This window comes from Ceratotherium simum, chromosome 12 (assembly GCF_057802395.1).
Source record: "Ceratotherium simum simum isolate JZ-2026a chromosome 12, ASM5780239v1, whole genome shotgun sequence".
Taxonomy (NCBI): domain Eukaryota; kingdom Metazoa; phylum Chordata; class Mammalia; order Perissodactyla; family Rhinocerotidae; genus Ceratotherium; species Ceratotherium simum.
In genome coordinates, this window is record NC_141911.1 from 10,358,786 (window position 1) to 10,373,598 (window position 14,813).

Consider the following 14,813-nt stretch of genomic DNA (forward strand, 5'->3'; position numbering starts at 1 on the left):
ATGATCCTGTTCTCTGTTTTGCTGCTCATGTCCCAAGCCACGGGGGCGCGTCTCGGTATGTGGTCTCCTCTGCCGGTGGCCAGAGCAGCTCTCCCCGGTGGGCTGGACAGGACAACAGCCCTGCCAGCGTCCCTTTCATCCAGTCAGTGGTGAGCACTGGGGGCAAAGGGAGAGAGCTGGTCAACGAGTTCAGGAATTAGCTAACTGGCCGCTGAGGGGCCGGCTCACAAGAGCACAGAGCAGTAGCTTCACGTCTTCCCACATACCCCTCCTCAAACCACTTCCCTTTCTTCTCCTCTCCTCCCCAGCCCACAGGTCAACCTGTCTGACCTTCAGTTTCGGTTTTGAAATATGAGACTTTATCCTTGAATGAATAAGGGAGTGCCTGGCAGCATGTGCCCAGAATGAGCTGAGCATCCATCCTCCAGCTCAGAGGGAGAAGAGCCTAGGGGCCGGGCCTTCTGTTCTCAATAGGCAGCTCCTCACAGCTCCCTGGTGGGTTGTTTCTCCAAGAGGGTGGCTGAGGTCAGAAGGATGCTGGATTACTTAGCAGCTGTTATGGATCAAATACTTTCCCACCTTTAACTCTCATACCACCATGGCGGGGTCTCCGCCCTTAGCCCCAAGCGTGGTAAGGATCTCTGAGCCTCATGGAGGTTGAAGATTTGTCCCATGTCAGACCACAGGGAAATAGTAGAGCTGGGATTTGTACCCGTCTGACTCCAGCGCCCACATTTCCCTCTCTGCACCCTGCTGCAGGGAAAGAATGCAGTCTGTTCACGCAGCCTCCCTCGTTGGAACTGGGGTTGGCCGCACTGCGTGTGGATGGGGGGTGGTGCATAGTGTGGGGAGAGAATTGGCAGAATTTGCCCCTCTGCCAGCATGACCAGTTGCCACTGATTGCTCAGATCATTTGTCACCCGTTCCGACTTGCCTCAGTCCTGCTCAGAGGCTCTGTGGTGTAGCATCCATCTACAAGTCCACATGAGTCCATGCTGGTGATGTGGGTTGTTCTCAGGACCAAGGAAATGGAGCATGGGGCCTACCCGCCAGACCTGTGGGGCCTTTGGTACAAGATGATATGAGAAATCTGACAGCTAGCCTGGCTTGTGGATTTGCTCTGTGCCAAGCACTGTGTCACTTCAACACCCATTATCTCATTTAATCTGTACATCTGTTTCATGGGCTAAGTATTAGCTTATGCCCATTTTAGGAACAAAGAAAAGGAGAATAAGCAAGGCTAAGTACTTTTCCCCCAACCATACAGCGAATAAGCAACAAAGCCGGGATTCAGAGTCAGGATTCAGACTGAGACCCCAGAGCCTTTGCTCTCAGCAAATGCCATATTCTGCATCTCAGAGAGTCCACACAATTGGCACCCATGACAGTCACCTGTCATTCGATCAGGCTTCAAGCTCATAATCACTCAGTATTTTGACACATTTCCTCCCACACTCATATGTCCAACTTTTTATCATGATTGAAATCACAAGTTTACATGGATTTTTTATCCTGACTTCCCCCCTCAACATTAATGTTATCAGCATTTGGCTCACATCATTAAAAGCTCCCCATAAACATAATTTTTATGGCCTAATGGATGTGCCTTACTGTACTTAATCATAACTTTGAAGTTGTCTCCCATTTGTTACTGTCATAAAGATCACTGCAGTGACATATTTAGACATAAGTATTTGCTGCATTCCAGATTGTCCCTTAGGATGAGTTCCCACGAGTGGAATCCCTGAATCAGAGGACCGCTCTTTGTTGTTGAGTGTCTCCTCCGTGCCAGGTGTGATGCTGTGGCTCCAGGCTCAGGACCCAGTATCAGCAAGACAGACGTGTCTCCTTTCCCAGGCGGAGCTTACACTCTGATGTCAGTCAGGCAAACAGAGATGGATAATGTGCGACTCAATGTGATGATGAAGTGATAAGAAACATAATTCAGGGAAGAGGTAGGGTGACCGGATAGGATGGGCTGGGAAGACCTCTCTAAAGAAGCGACTCTTGAACAAAGGCCTGAACAAAGTGAGGGAGTGAGCCATGCAACCATCTGAAAGAAGAATGTTCCAGATGGAGAGCAGGGTTGGGTAGTAGTAAGAGTGCCACCCTTGAAGCCAGATTGCCTGCGTTCAATCTTGGTCTGGTCATGACCAGCTGTGTGACCTTGGGAAAATTACTTAACCTCTCTGCACCTCAGCTGTCCCAACTGTAAAATGAGGATGATAATAATAGTACCTACCTCCTCATAGTGTTATGAAAATTAAGTGAATTGGTCTTCGTGAAGTGCTTGCAATGGTGTCTGACACATAGTAAGCACTACATGTGCATTTGGTAAATAAAAGTGGAAGTGCAGATCCAAAAGTCCTGACAAGAGCGTTTAATATTACTGTGAGCTGAAGGCTCTTGACACATTTGGCTAAATTTTTACTCCAATTTTTTTAAGCCAAAAATGACCATACCCAGGTCACTCCAGCTCAAAACAAAAATCCTCAAAACCTCTGTTGAGTGAGTAGTTGGAAACGTAGCATCAAAAAGGAGACAAGAGGGGGTCTTAGGCTCTTCAGAGTCAAACTCATTCCTTGTTCCAGAAGACAAGACGGACGTTCAAGTCAGCAGATATTAATGGAGCATCTCCTCCTCCTGGGGGCAAGGAGCTGGACCAGGACTCCATCCAGAAGGCAGATCTCTCTTCTCGGTGCAGGCAGCTGTAGCCTTTGCTCTCAGCCTCCCAGGAAAGGGAGCCACTTTGCCTGGAACAGAATGTTCTTACCTAGAACAGTTCAGGGCTTCCAGTGGGTCAGGCCCTTTCTGCGCACCCTTCTGGTTTCCCATTAGTTTTTGTGGCTGCTGTAATAGCCATAACTTAGAGCCACAAACAACATAAATTTCTTCTCTTACAGATCTGTAGGGTAGAAATCCAACTTGGGTCTCATTGGGCTGAGAACAAGGTGTCAGTGGGACCGTGGTCCTATCGGGGGCTCTAGGGGAGAATCTTTTGCCTTCCCTTTTCTAGCTTCTAGAGGTCATCCGGATTCCTTGGCTTGTGGCTCCTTCCTCCACCTTCAAAGCCAGCAGCTTTACATCTCTCAGTGCCTTTTTCTCTTCTTCTGCCTCTCTCTACCACTGTTAAAGACCCTTGTGATTACATTGGGCCCATTCAGATCATCCAGGATAATCTCCCCATTTTACGGGCGGCTTATTGGCAACCTTAATTTCATCTCCAAAGTCCCCTTTCCCTTGTGAGGTGACATATTCACAAGTTCCAGGGCATGTCCTTTAGGACACGGACATCTTTTGTGGGAGCATTATTTTGCCTACCACTCCAGGCTGGCTCTGGACAAGTATTTTCCTCTGATTTCTCTTGGGCGAGAGCAGAAACAAGCTCAGTGAGACTTGCCTGAGACCACAATGCTGGAGCAGGGGCAGAGCCAACACTTCTGACCCACGTCCCAGGCACTGTGCAACAAAAATAATGCATCTGTTAGCTTACTTGTGTTCCTAAGGATGTTTCACTGGGCCAGCCTCGGTTTCCTCATCTCTAGAATGGGTATAATGACAGCTACTTATTAGCCTCCTATGGTATTGACTAAGTGTTGCATCTTTTCCCCTTTTTTCTCTTCCATTCCACCAGAATGCGGTGAAAGACCCATTTTTGAGGGAGGAGCTCAGTATTCCAGAATCATAGGGGGGATGGAGGCTGAGGTGGGTGAGTTTCCATGGCTGGTGAGTATTCAGGCAAGAAATAACCATTTCTGTGGTGGCACGATCATGAACGAGTGGTGGATTGTCACTGCTGCTCACTGCTTATCTTCTGAGGAGCTGTTGTAAGTATCAAGGGCCCATCCCTGTTGCTTCTGACAGTGTCCTCCCCTGGGGCACCCCCATGCTCAGCCAGACCTGATTGATGAGGGCAATCCTAGGGCTGGTCAGCCCTGAGTCGGGAATGAATGACTACCCCCCGTCCCCTCCAGCCCTGGGGATGAGGAGGCAGCAAACTTGAGGCTGGCACTCTGCTGTGCCCTCCTCGTTGTCAGCCAGGGCCAATAACTATGGCTTCCCTGAGGTCACACACTGCCTTCTCTGGGAACATCTCTGGCTTGGTGGATCCAAAGGGCTTGGTCGGTCCACCTCTCCTAGGACATTCAAGTCCTTCTAGGGGGAAATTCTCCTAATTCTGGAAGTCTGGGTTCCTGGACCATATGACACTCTACACTCCTGCTCCTTACCTGCACTGCAGGAGATTGGTGGAAAATCTAGCATTACTGATTATTAATCGAGTGCCAGTGACCTGCTAAGAAACTACCTGCATTGACTTAATCACACAACAACCTGGGGCAGGTGGAATGAATAACCCCCTTTTAACTCACTCAATCTTACAACAGCCTGCCGAGGCAGGTAGAACAGGCAACCCTGTTGTATAAAGAAGGAAACTGAGGTCCGATAAGGTTGGGTGACTGACCCTAGGTACCCACCTAGTAGACAGAATCGAGATTTAGATCCTGGCTCCAGCTCTTGTGCTGTCCGCTACACCTGCTACGCTACCTTAGGAAAGTTTGAAGATACACTTCAAGACTGACTTTAAAGGGTTGATCAAAAACCTGGAGAAAGTTGCATCATGGCATAATCAAGGACCGTTGTTGCATTTACTCCCGTGGGATGCTTAAGGATTGGCTATTGGGAAGCTCCTAGTCATTCTTCCTGGAGGGAATTCCTGAATTATTACTGAAGATTCTTTCTGCTTCATCAGTGGCAGGTCTAGATTAAATTCTGTTCCTGGGTCTCTAAGTTGCTGATAGACACATTGATGTAATAATACCTTGGCTATCTGAGGGCCAGTTTGATCTGTGCCAGGTGGTCTTCCATGGGCTCTTTGGGGCACCCAAAGCCAACTTCTGCCTTCTCACCATTAGGGAGGAGTGTCTCATTCACATCTCTGGGATTGTGCTGGAGCAGCGGTGGGGTTTTGGTCTGCCACACTGGCTGTTTCTCCCTCCTTCTCTACTTTTTTCAAATTCTTACATCTTCTGAGCAACAGCTCCAGTAGGACAAGTCCTAAAGTCCCCTAGAACTATATGGGATTTAGGGTTTTCAGGCACAGCAAATTCTGTGACTTTGTGACTTTCCTTCCCCTCCCACTTCGCTGTCTCTGATTCGGTGCCACCAGTCCAGGAGACCTGAGTGTTGTGATGGGAACCAAAAACTTAAACAGCCAATCCCTGGAAATAAAGATGGTCACCAGCATAGTTCTTCACAAGGACTTTGCAAGACTCACCATGGACAATGATATCGCCTTGCTGCTGTTGGACTCGCCCATCACATTCAACGGGCTGAAAGAACCCATCTGCGTGCCCAGACATTCCAGCCTCTCCACGTGGCATGAATGCTGGGTGGCAGGATGGGGACAGACCCAAACTGGTAAGTGACTGCTCAGCATCTTCTGAGAGTTGCTGGGGGAAGAGCCGCATCACCAGCATCTGAGGATGGGCCACTAAACCTAAAGGAGAGGGGAGGAAGGTAAAAAGGAGAGAGGGCTGAGGAAGGAGGGAGGAGAAAAGAACTTGCATTGGAGCAAATCCCTTCACACCAGAGGCTCACGGACGCCCAATCTCAGCCGCTTCTGTGTGCCAAATAAGCATCTCCTCAAGGCCCCAAGGTGAGAAACCAGGTCTGAGCCAGCCAGCCAGGGTGTGTCATATTCAGCCAGCACAGAGCGGTCTTGTTTGTTTGTTTAATTGAATTTAATCTCTCCAGTTTGCCAGGGGCCCCTCTACTCTTTATTCTGTCACATCTCCCTTGATTCACACATTGATATTTCCCACCCACCTGGTTCCTACAGGCATTCAAGATGCCTGCCCTGCCCTAGACTTTGGATGGTCCTGAGTGCTGCCCAGCCATTCTTAGGAATGAATCTGTTGTTACTTGTTACATTGTTACTTGGCCAAAATAGGAGGAACTGTACCAGGGCAGAAAGGGATTATGAAAGCCCTGCTGGACTGTCCCCAAAGAAAACTCAGCAAAACCAAGAGCAAATAGGTAGAGGAGGGGATGGGAGCAGCACAACACCGTCTCAGGCCTGAATAAGACTCTGGTCCATAGGGGTGCTTCACGACGAGCGGGGGTCTGGAAGGTGGTAGGTATTTCAGGAGTTTAGTAACTAAAGGGCAACTAGTGCAACATTGATTCTGGGCTCCAGGAACTACCTGAAAGTTAGAAGTGAGGAGGAGGCAGATGGTGCCTACAAGATTAAAAATACTTCAGTAAGGGGAAGAATTTTGAAATTTCTGTGTGGCCAGAGTTAATGAGATGGAGACAAGTCCACACAAATTCCCGGAAGCTGGCAGTCCAGAAAGGGCCTTGGCAAACCTCCTGTAAAACCTCTCAGCCAACCTACCCTTGCCTGGAGGACCTGAAGGCTTCTCCAGGGAGTGCAAACCGACTTTCAGCAGCCCTGTGTTAGGGAAGTGCTGTCCTCACACAATAAAATGTAGCAATAGGCAAACAGGCTGAAGAGGCAGGAGTATGCTGAGAAATGATCAATAGCCAGTTCCAAGCAGTCAAGTCGGTAGGGCTGGTTGGAGTCAAGCTGGAAGTCTTCTTGGAAGCAAGAATATGATTTGGAACGAGAGGAATAATTCAAGTAGGTGGGGAATTGTTTGGAAGAGCCCGAGGCAGTGGAGTGAGTAAATGTCATGGATTACTGGAAGGAAGCGGAGAGTGAGAGGCTGTAAGGATGTGAAGGAAAGTGGCTGGGTGGCTGGGGGGATGCAGGGTTGTGCGGGGTGGTCTAGGGCACAGTCAGTTGCATTATTGGCTCTGGGACTGCTGTCCAGTGAATTTTCTAATGTGCTTTCTCTGCGGGCCAGATGATGAAAACTCTATGAAAGCTGAACTGATGAAAGTGCCAATGATCATCATGGATTGGGAAGAATGTTTAAAGGAATTTCCAAAACTTACCAGAAATATGCTGTGTGCTGGATACAAGAATGAGAGCTATGATGCTTGCCAGGTAACTAGGGACTGTCCCCTCCCTCACCCTATAGGCCTTCATCTCCTCAGGGCTGCCAAAGCAAGAGTATCCTCTTTCCACTGGGAATAGGCAATAAGAGTCTGGAAAATGTGTGGGATTCAGGGCTCAGCCATGGGAATGGGCACGTGGAGTGGGGAGTACTCACTATCAGGTCCTTGGAATATCAGTGCATGCGTGGAAGTCAGTATCCAGCAACCCTGCATAAATATTTCTGGTCTTCTCCAGGTTCACTAGATAAACAGGGCTCCAAGATTTTTTCCATTTCTGGGATTTATTAAAAAACAAAAAGCCAAGGAGGATTTGAGATCCATACAAGGAGGCATTTTAACTCATTAATCTAGCAACCTTTGTTGAGCATACTAAGCCCTGGGGATCCAACCATGAATGAGACATGGTTTCTCACCTAAAGAAGCCCATGATCTCCTGAGCAACAAGTCGGGCACACAACTATAATATACTGAGTGATACACGTGGGTTTCATTGAACCAAAGTCTGGTATCTTAGCTTCTCTTTAACAAAATGAACCCAAAAATTAAGGGAAAAAAAACATTTTTTGATTGATGCTAGAAAAAATAGAAGAAAACATCAGAAATTAGCTTCCTCTGGCTCTCAGGATGAATGATGGGATTTATCTTTAAAGATCAAAGATTCTCTCTTCATCTTGAAGGGATCACCCTAATGAGCCCACTTAGTTGTACTCATTGGCTGGGCAGTGAATCTGGTCATTGGTGTAAAACTATAAATGCAGATGTTAAATATTCTGCAGAGTGATGAAAAGGCTGTCTCATGGAAGGGAGAGTATTTATCTACAGAATTATATATTACTATTTAATGTTAGGAGATTGTAGTTTTCCCTGGTCACCTATGAGATAGAGCCTTGGGAGGAAGTTGCTGGGATAGGGGTTGGGGGCATTGAGAGAGAAGAGAATGGAGAAGGGGCTCTGAGGTAAGAAAGAGTGCACTCCAGCAGTAATGGCACCAGCTTTAGAAGGGGTCCCCCATGTGGTGAATACTGTGAGAACCAAAAAGAGACAAAATTAATGTCATACGAACCTTATATTTTCTTCACATTCTGGACAATTTAAAACATTACAAAACAAAAAAGAAAATTGGAACTTCTAGTTCGGGACAAGATGGAATAGATACCAATACTCCCACCTCTCCTTTCAATCTCTTTGATTCAACACTATCCTATATTCAAATGGCCAAAGCCAACTGTGGCAAACCAAGTGTCGTCGTTGATGACATTTTCTGTCTGCTTTGCTTCAGTGGCTGGATCTGCCATCTGGAGTCTAGGATTTTTGCTTCAACCCCTCCCAGATCAAAACTTACTTTAATGAAAGTTTCTAAAATTAATCATCTGTTACTTAAGTGCTATAAATAAATGTGCTGTTATCATTTTAAGTTTTTTTTTTAAAAAATTGGGAAGTGGAAAGCTTTGCTCTCTGTTTAGAAACCTTTCTATTGTTAACAATAAGCTGACAGTGATCCAGTCAAGGAAATTCTTCTGAAATTATAAAATATTATCATCATTTAAAAACAGATAAACCAAGCAGAAAGTCCCCTAAGGTTTAAAAACAATTGCCGTTAAAAATAAAATAATGCTTTTAAACTTAGCAATCTTTAAAAAACCATATAATCACAGAATTAAGGGAAATTATAATTTTATAATGAAAACATTTAAATATGTTCAAAGTAGTGGCAATAAGATTATGCTATGCTTAAAATACAAATTAAAATTAAATGCTAAAATTAAAAACAACTGGATTTTCTGGTTTACTTTTCCCAGCACTATTCTTCTTTATAATCCTCTAAGGTTATACTATATATTTTTTAAAAGTTCAATTTAAAAAAAATAATTTTTAAGTGGCACAGTCAAGCAAAATACAGAATCACATATCCCCAGCTAGTAATGCAATACTGTTGTGAAGGATTAGCAACCTCTGGAGCAACAGTCATCACAATGAACTGTACGGTCTGTTTTCTTCTGTCTCCTCGACTACAGCAGAAATGTTGTCTTATTCATGTGTGAATTCCCGGTGCCTAGAGCAGTGCTTGGCACATGGGAAATGCTCAACAAACGTTTGTCAAATAGGTGAACCTTCCAAGGAAGCCAGCAACTATCTGTTAGGAGAGCAGCCCTAGTGGAAGGGACGTCTGACAGGGGTCTGAAGGAGGCGGCGAGTCTGAAGGCGAGAGGGGTTAAGAGCCGGCAGCCAGCTGTGCTGTTGGGCAGTTTAGTCACGAGGCTGCCAAGCTGACTTGGATTTAGACCTGAGCTGTTTTTTTCATAGACTTTATCATTTTTTTTTTTTTTACAGCAGTTTTAGGTTCGCAGCAAAATTGAGAGGAAGGTACAGAGATTTGCCATATATCCCCTGTTCCCACACATGGATAGCCTCTCCCATTATCAACGTAGCCCACCAGAGTGGTGCGTTTATTGCAATCTATGAAGGCACATTGACACATCATAATCACCCTAAGCCCACAGTTTACCTTAGGATTCATTCTTGGTGTTGCACATTCCATGAGTTTGGACAAATGTATACTGACATGTGTCCATCATTGTAGTATCACCAAGAGTATTTTCACAATCCTGGGCTACTTTCCAGAGTGTTGTCTTGAGCTCAGCACCCACAACATGTGCACAGAAGTCTTATTTCACTCCATAGAATCTTTGACTTTTAGAATCACAGACTTTTAGAGCTGAAAAGAATGTATAAAAATATTTAATCAAAACTCTGTTTTACAGATGAGAAAACACAGTTATTTTGATCATCGATCATTCCCTTTACTATCTGAATGGATCCTAAGCAGTAAAATAACTACATAGCTCTTTCACACAAATTCAATAATTTCATTCTCTCCACTGTCCTGGAAGATGGGCTGGGCAGGTCTCCCTTCCCCTATTTAATGGATGAGAAAACAGGGATTGAGCATTTAAGTGAGTTGCCCGAAGTCTGGGTAGCGGTGGAGCCAGACTGGAAGCCAGGTCATCTGCTTCTACCCCAAAATGGACAGGAGTGCTCATGTGTGTAATTATCTCACAGGAGTGAACACGGAGGCTCCTGCAGTCAGTATGTTTCTAACCAGTCAGGTCCCTGGCTACCAGCCTTCGTTCTTGGAAGAAAGGCCCCCTTAGGTGGGCTGTCATCAGTCCCAGGTCCTTGCTGACTGAGGCCAGACCCTCCTTTGGGTAATCTTTGCTTTCTTTCTAAGAAAATGACATGTATTTACAGACGTCCCTCTTGGGTCCCAGCAGTCCGTGAAGGGAATGTCTGTTTCCTAAATATACAAGTAATGTTTGTAATACATAAGGGTAAAACAATAATACTAATACATTTCTGGAGCAGTTGTTACATAGCATTTACCCTGTGCTGAGTGATTTATAGATTTTTGAAAATTCATCTGCCAACGATCTTGGAAAGTAGTTGGCATTACCTCCATTTTAACGACATGCAAACTGACGCTTAGAGAAGCTACTTGCCCAAGGACAGTTCTCTCCCTGTTGTGTAAAGAAATAACAAAGAATCAAGGCAACATATTTATAAAATTTTTATAACATTCATGCCTTCATGAAATGAAGAAAATGATAAAGACAGCATTTATAGAAGGAGCTATTTGGGTGCAAATCCTGTTACTTTAGTTCTTGCCCCATGACTTTGAAACAGAAATAACACAACAAAAGCACATGCCCACAAAAAAACAAGTGTTAGAGGCAACGTTTTGTACTGGAAAGGGTAATTTTGGTTTTGGCCCACACTTACTTGGTGTCTTTGAGCTCTGACCTCTCTGTTAATTCTGCCCTAAATATCCCTTAGCTTGGTGATGTGTTCCACAGTCAACCCAAACTCCGCTTGAGCACAATTTATTCATTATCTTCCCCTGCACTTCATTTCTGTTAACCACACCCCATAACCTTGGAACTAGACCTCACCGTCCATGTGCAATGTCACCAGTCACCAGATCATGTGGGTTTCAATCCATCCCACTCCATCCCGACCTTCTTGTGCCCTGGGTCAGATCCTCATCATTCTCACCTCCTCTTGACTAGTTCCTCTACCTCCTGTCTGACTCCCCCCTAGTTGGTCCTCCACACACACTCTTCCTGTCAAATTCCTATCCATCCTTCAAACTCAACGCTTTGAAATCTATCCCGACAACACTTCCCTCAACAGACTCAATTCCTCCCCGCTCTGCCCTGCTTCCAGATCTTGTTCATACTTCTCCTGTCCCACCAAATGCAGTTGATCCTATTTGTTAACATTTTTATCCCCCCCACTAGACCATAAGGTCTTGTATCCCAAATGCCCGACAATTAGTTTTTCGTGAATGAAGATTTGTTGAACAAGTGTGATCAAACCTCTTCTGAGTTCCAATTTTCTAATTATAAAATGGAGATCAAAATACCTACCTCCCAGAGACGTGAGGTGGTAGGGTTAATGAGGAAAAAAGTCGAAGGGCTAATGCTGTGCCTTGCACATCACGGCCAGGAAACGTTACTCCTCCTCCCCAGCCCCACCCCCCGTTAGAGTTCATTATAAGATGCCATTCATTCTAGTCACCTGTTTACAATCATAGACAAGGCGGCCATCTCTCCACTGAAGAAAGACCACTTAAAAGATTGTAGCTGCTCAGCTCCTTCGATGAGAGGCAAGGTGAAAGAACATGTGTCTTGGCGTCAGGAAGTCCTGGTTCCAACTCTGGCCTGGCTACTGTGTAACCCTGAGCAAGCCTTTAACCTCCTTAACACTCATTTTCTGTGTATTCAAATGGATGAAAGGCAGCCATATACATGTTTGGTACACAGTAGGGACTGCGTACATATTTTCTATGTAAATAGATAATCATGTGAGTCATAGACCCACATGATTCCACCCTGGAGGGACCACACATTCAGAAAAGTCTAGCTCACTTGCCCCTGCAAACACCCACACCAAAAAATTAAAAAGGAACATCATTCTTTCTCACGCCTCTGGGAGAACATCAAAAGAGACCCAATTCATATCCACAACCCTAACAATACTTCCCGTATCCTGTTTTCATTCCTTCCCTTTACAGACCTTTCCAGAACTTCTGATTTGAAAAGACCCACAAAACTAGTCCCCACTCTTTTCTCAGCCCATGCAACATTTACTCTGTCTTCTAGCTCTCCTCTTACTGTGCTTCAGATGGAGTCATTTTCTCACCGGGTCCTGCCTCTTCAGTCCTGTCCCATCCACTGCTCATACTCTACTCTACACCCCACAGTTCCCGGAGCCAGCCTGACAGCAGCACGCTCCTCCCATGGACCCAGGATAAGGGTGGGCATTGGTCGAAATGACAAGCTTTCCTTTGGCAACCTGGAGTAGGGGAGATTAATGATTCCCCTTCCATCTGTGCCACCCCTCAGACTGACAGTTTAGAATGGGACTTGCTACTGAACTGTGTTCTCTGCCCACAGGGTGACAGTGGGGGGCCTCTAGTCTGCACCAAAGGATCTGGCAAGAAGTGGTACCAGTTGGGCATCATCAGCTGGGGAAGGAGCTGTGGAAAAAAGAACATTCCAGGAATATACACCTTGTTAGAAAATTACAACTTCTGGGTTAAGAAAGTGTCTGAGTTAGAAGGAAGGCCCTTCAATGCTGAGAAAATGAGAGCTCCTTCCAAACAGAAACCAAGGCACTCCCAGGCCTCAGAATCCCCGAAGCCAGGAAGCCCCAGATTCTGGCTCCTGCTCTGCCTTCTGTCCTACAAGCTATCCTAGGCCGTTTTATACTGATAATAAAACAGATGCTATTCCTTAACCAAGGAGGGTGTGTGAGAATGCGCCACCAGCAGAGGGACTGGCTACAGATTAGAGCTAAGGACTAGGAACTGAGGCTGATAACAGAAAGTAGGACCAGAAAGTCAGGCAGGCTGGGACCCTGATTTGGGGACCGGGCTTTGGGTCCCTGCATTAGTCGGGACTCTTTCCATTGCAGGTGAGTCACTGAGCTCAAACTGTCGAAAACCTAAAAGGGTTGTTTATAAATGTACATGACAGGGCTGGCCCCGTGGCTTGGCGGTTAAGTGCGCGTGATCCGCTGCTGGCGGCCCAGGTTCGGATCCCAGGTGTGCACTGACGCACCGCTTCTCCGGCCATGCTGAGGCCGCGTCGCACATACAGCAACTAGAAGCATGTGCAACTATGACGTACAAGTATCTACTGGGGCTTTGGGGGAAAAAAAAGGAGGAGGATTGGCAATAGATGTTAGCTCAGAGCCAGTCTTCCTCAAATACATAAATAAATAAATAAATAAATAAATAAATAAATAAATAAATAAATAAATGTACATGACAGAGAAAACCCAGGAGTGACATGTTGGCTTCAGGCATGGCTGAATCTAGGGGCTCAATGGATGTTTACAGGGACTGTAAACATCTTGTTTGTAGCCATCACCCTCAAAAAGGGCTTCCGATTGATGGCCATAATGACCACAAGTACCTCCAGTTTACAGCCTACCAGCTTAGTAGCCCCAGGAGAAAGAGAGAGCCCTATTCCTGATAATTCCAGCAAAAGTCTGTGGCCTGACTCTTGTGACTCATAAGCCCATGGCCCAGCACTGATCCAATCACTGTGGCCAGCAGTGGCACTCTTCTAGGCTAGGCCCAAGTCACATACCCACTCTAGGAGCCAGCAAAGGGCCCGCCATCCAGAACTATGTGCCCTGATAGTGGGTGTAGGTGTTGCCCCACACAGAAATCAGGGTGCTGTGAACAGAAAAAGAGGACTGGGTGCTGGAGATGTCCTTTGATGGTGGGCATTCTGGCTGGCTGACCTCCAGGGCAGGTAAATCCTGGGGTCTTGGGAGTTTCTGAAGAAATGATGTCCAGAGATTGCTGCTTTAGGACTGCTGGAGGAGCAGGGCTAGAGTGGGGAAAAGGAGAACTAGGAAGCATTTTCTCTCAGTCTCTTTCTGAAGAAGTATCAGCCATGCTGTAGGTCATGGGAAAAGCACAAGTTTTCATTTAAAGCTTTGCATTTCCTAAACTGCCACTGCATCTTTAGTGGAAGCCCAGGGGATCCAATGAAGAACAAAGCCAGAGGAAAGAAGCACATGGCAGCCATTCAGTCTTGTATTGAGAGCTCAGTGTTTGGTGCTGTGGGGGATTCAGCAGAAGGCAAGACCCCATCCTCAAGGAGCTTCTTGGCAAACAGGGATGCACTCTACACTCAACCCTTCCAATTGAGTGCTAGATGGTGTGGGACCTGAGAAGCCAGCAGAGTGCAGAGGGAGTCATCACTATGGGCTGGCGGGACCCAGAAGGCTCCTGAGAGGGGCTGAACCATGGAAGAGGATCAGCTAAAGGAAGAAGTAAGGTTTCTCCAAGCATGGAAAAGACAGCAGAGGAAGGGCCAGGTGGAGATAGGCATTGTCATTTTGGCTCAAGAATACACCTGAGTGAGACCTGGTAACAAGCTGAGAGCAGAGGGAAAGAGAACAGAGGCTTCCACTCCAAAAGAGAGGACTCCCAAGATAGAGAATGAAAATAAGATGATTAAAAAGAAAGAGGGTCCTTAGGAAAAATTAAGCTTGCTCCAGAGAGGTGAAAATAAGTTGTTGTCCTCAAAGTAAGTGTAAGCATGGGCACATTGTTAGTTCTAACATATGGGAGTAACATAAAATACCATGTGAAGGGTAGCTGGAGGAGAGTGATGGTTAATTTTATGTGTCAACTTGGAGGGTGTTTTTGGATGAGATTAACATTTAAATAAATGCCCTCTATAAGGTAGGTGGGCCTCATCCAATTAGTCAAAGGC

The 14,813-nt window shown here is 46.0% G+C and overlaps 1 protein-coding gene across 1 annotated transcript; it reads left to right on the top strand.

The window, feature by feature from the left end:
• On the top strand, positions 1-12,791 carry PRSS55 (serine protease 55). The gene is given in 5 exon segments (XM_004433522.3): positions 1-142; positions 3,635-3,827; positions 5,168-5,418; positions 6,867-7,009; positions 12,474-12,791. Coding segments are annotated over 5 exon segments (1,047 nt in total).
• The last annotated feature ends 2,022 nt before the right edge of the window (positions 12,792-14,813 follow it).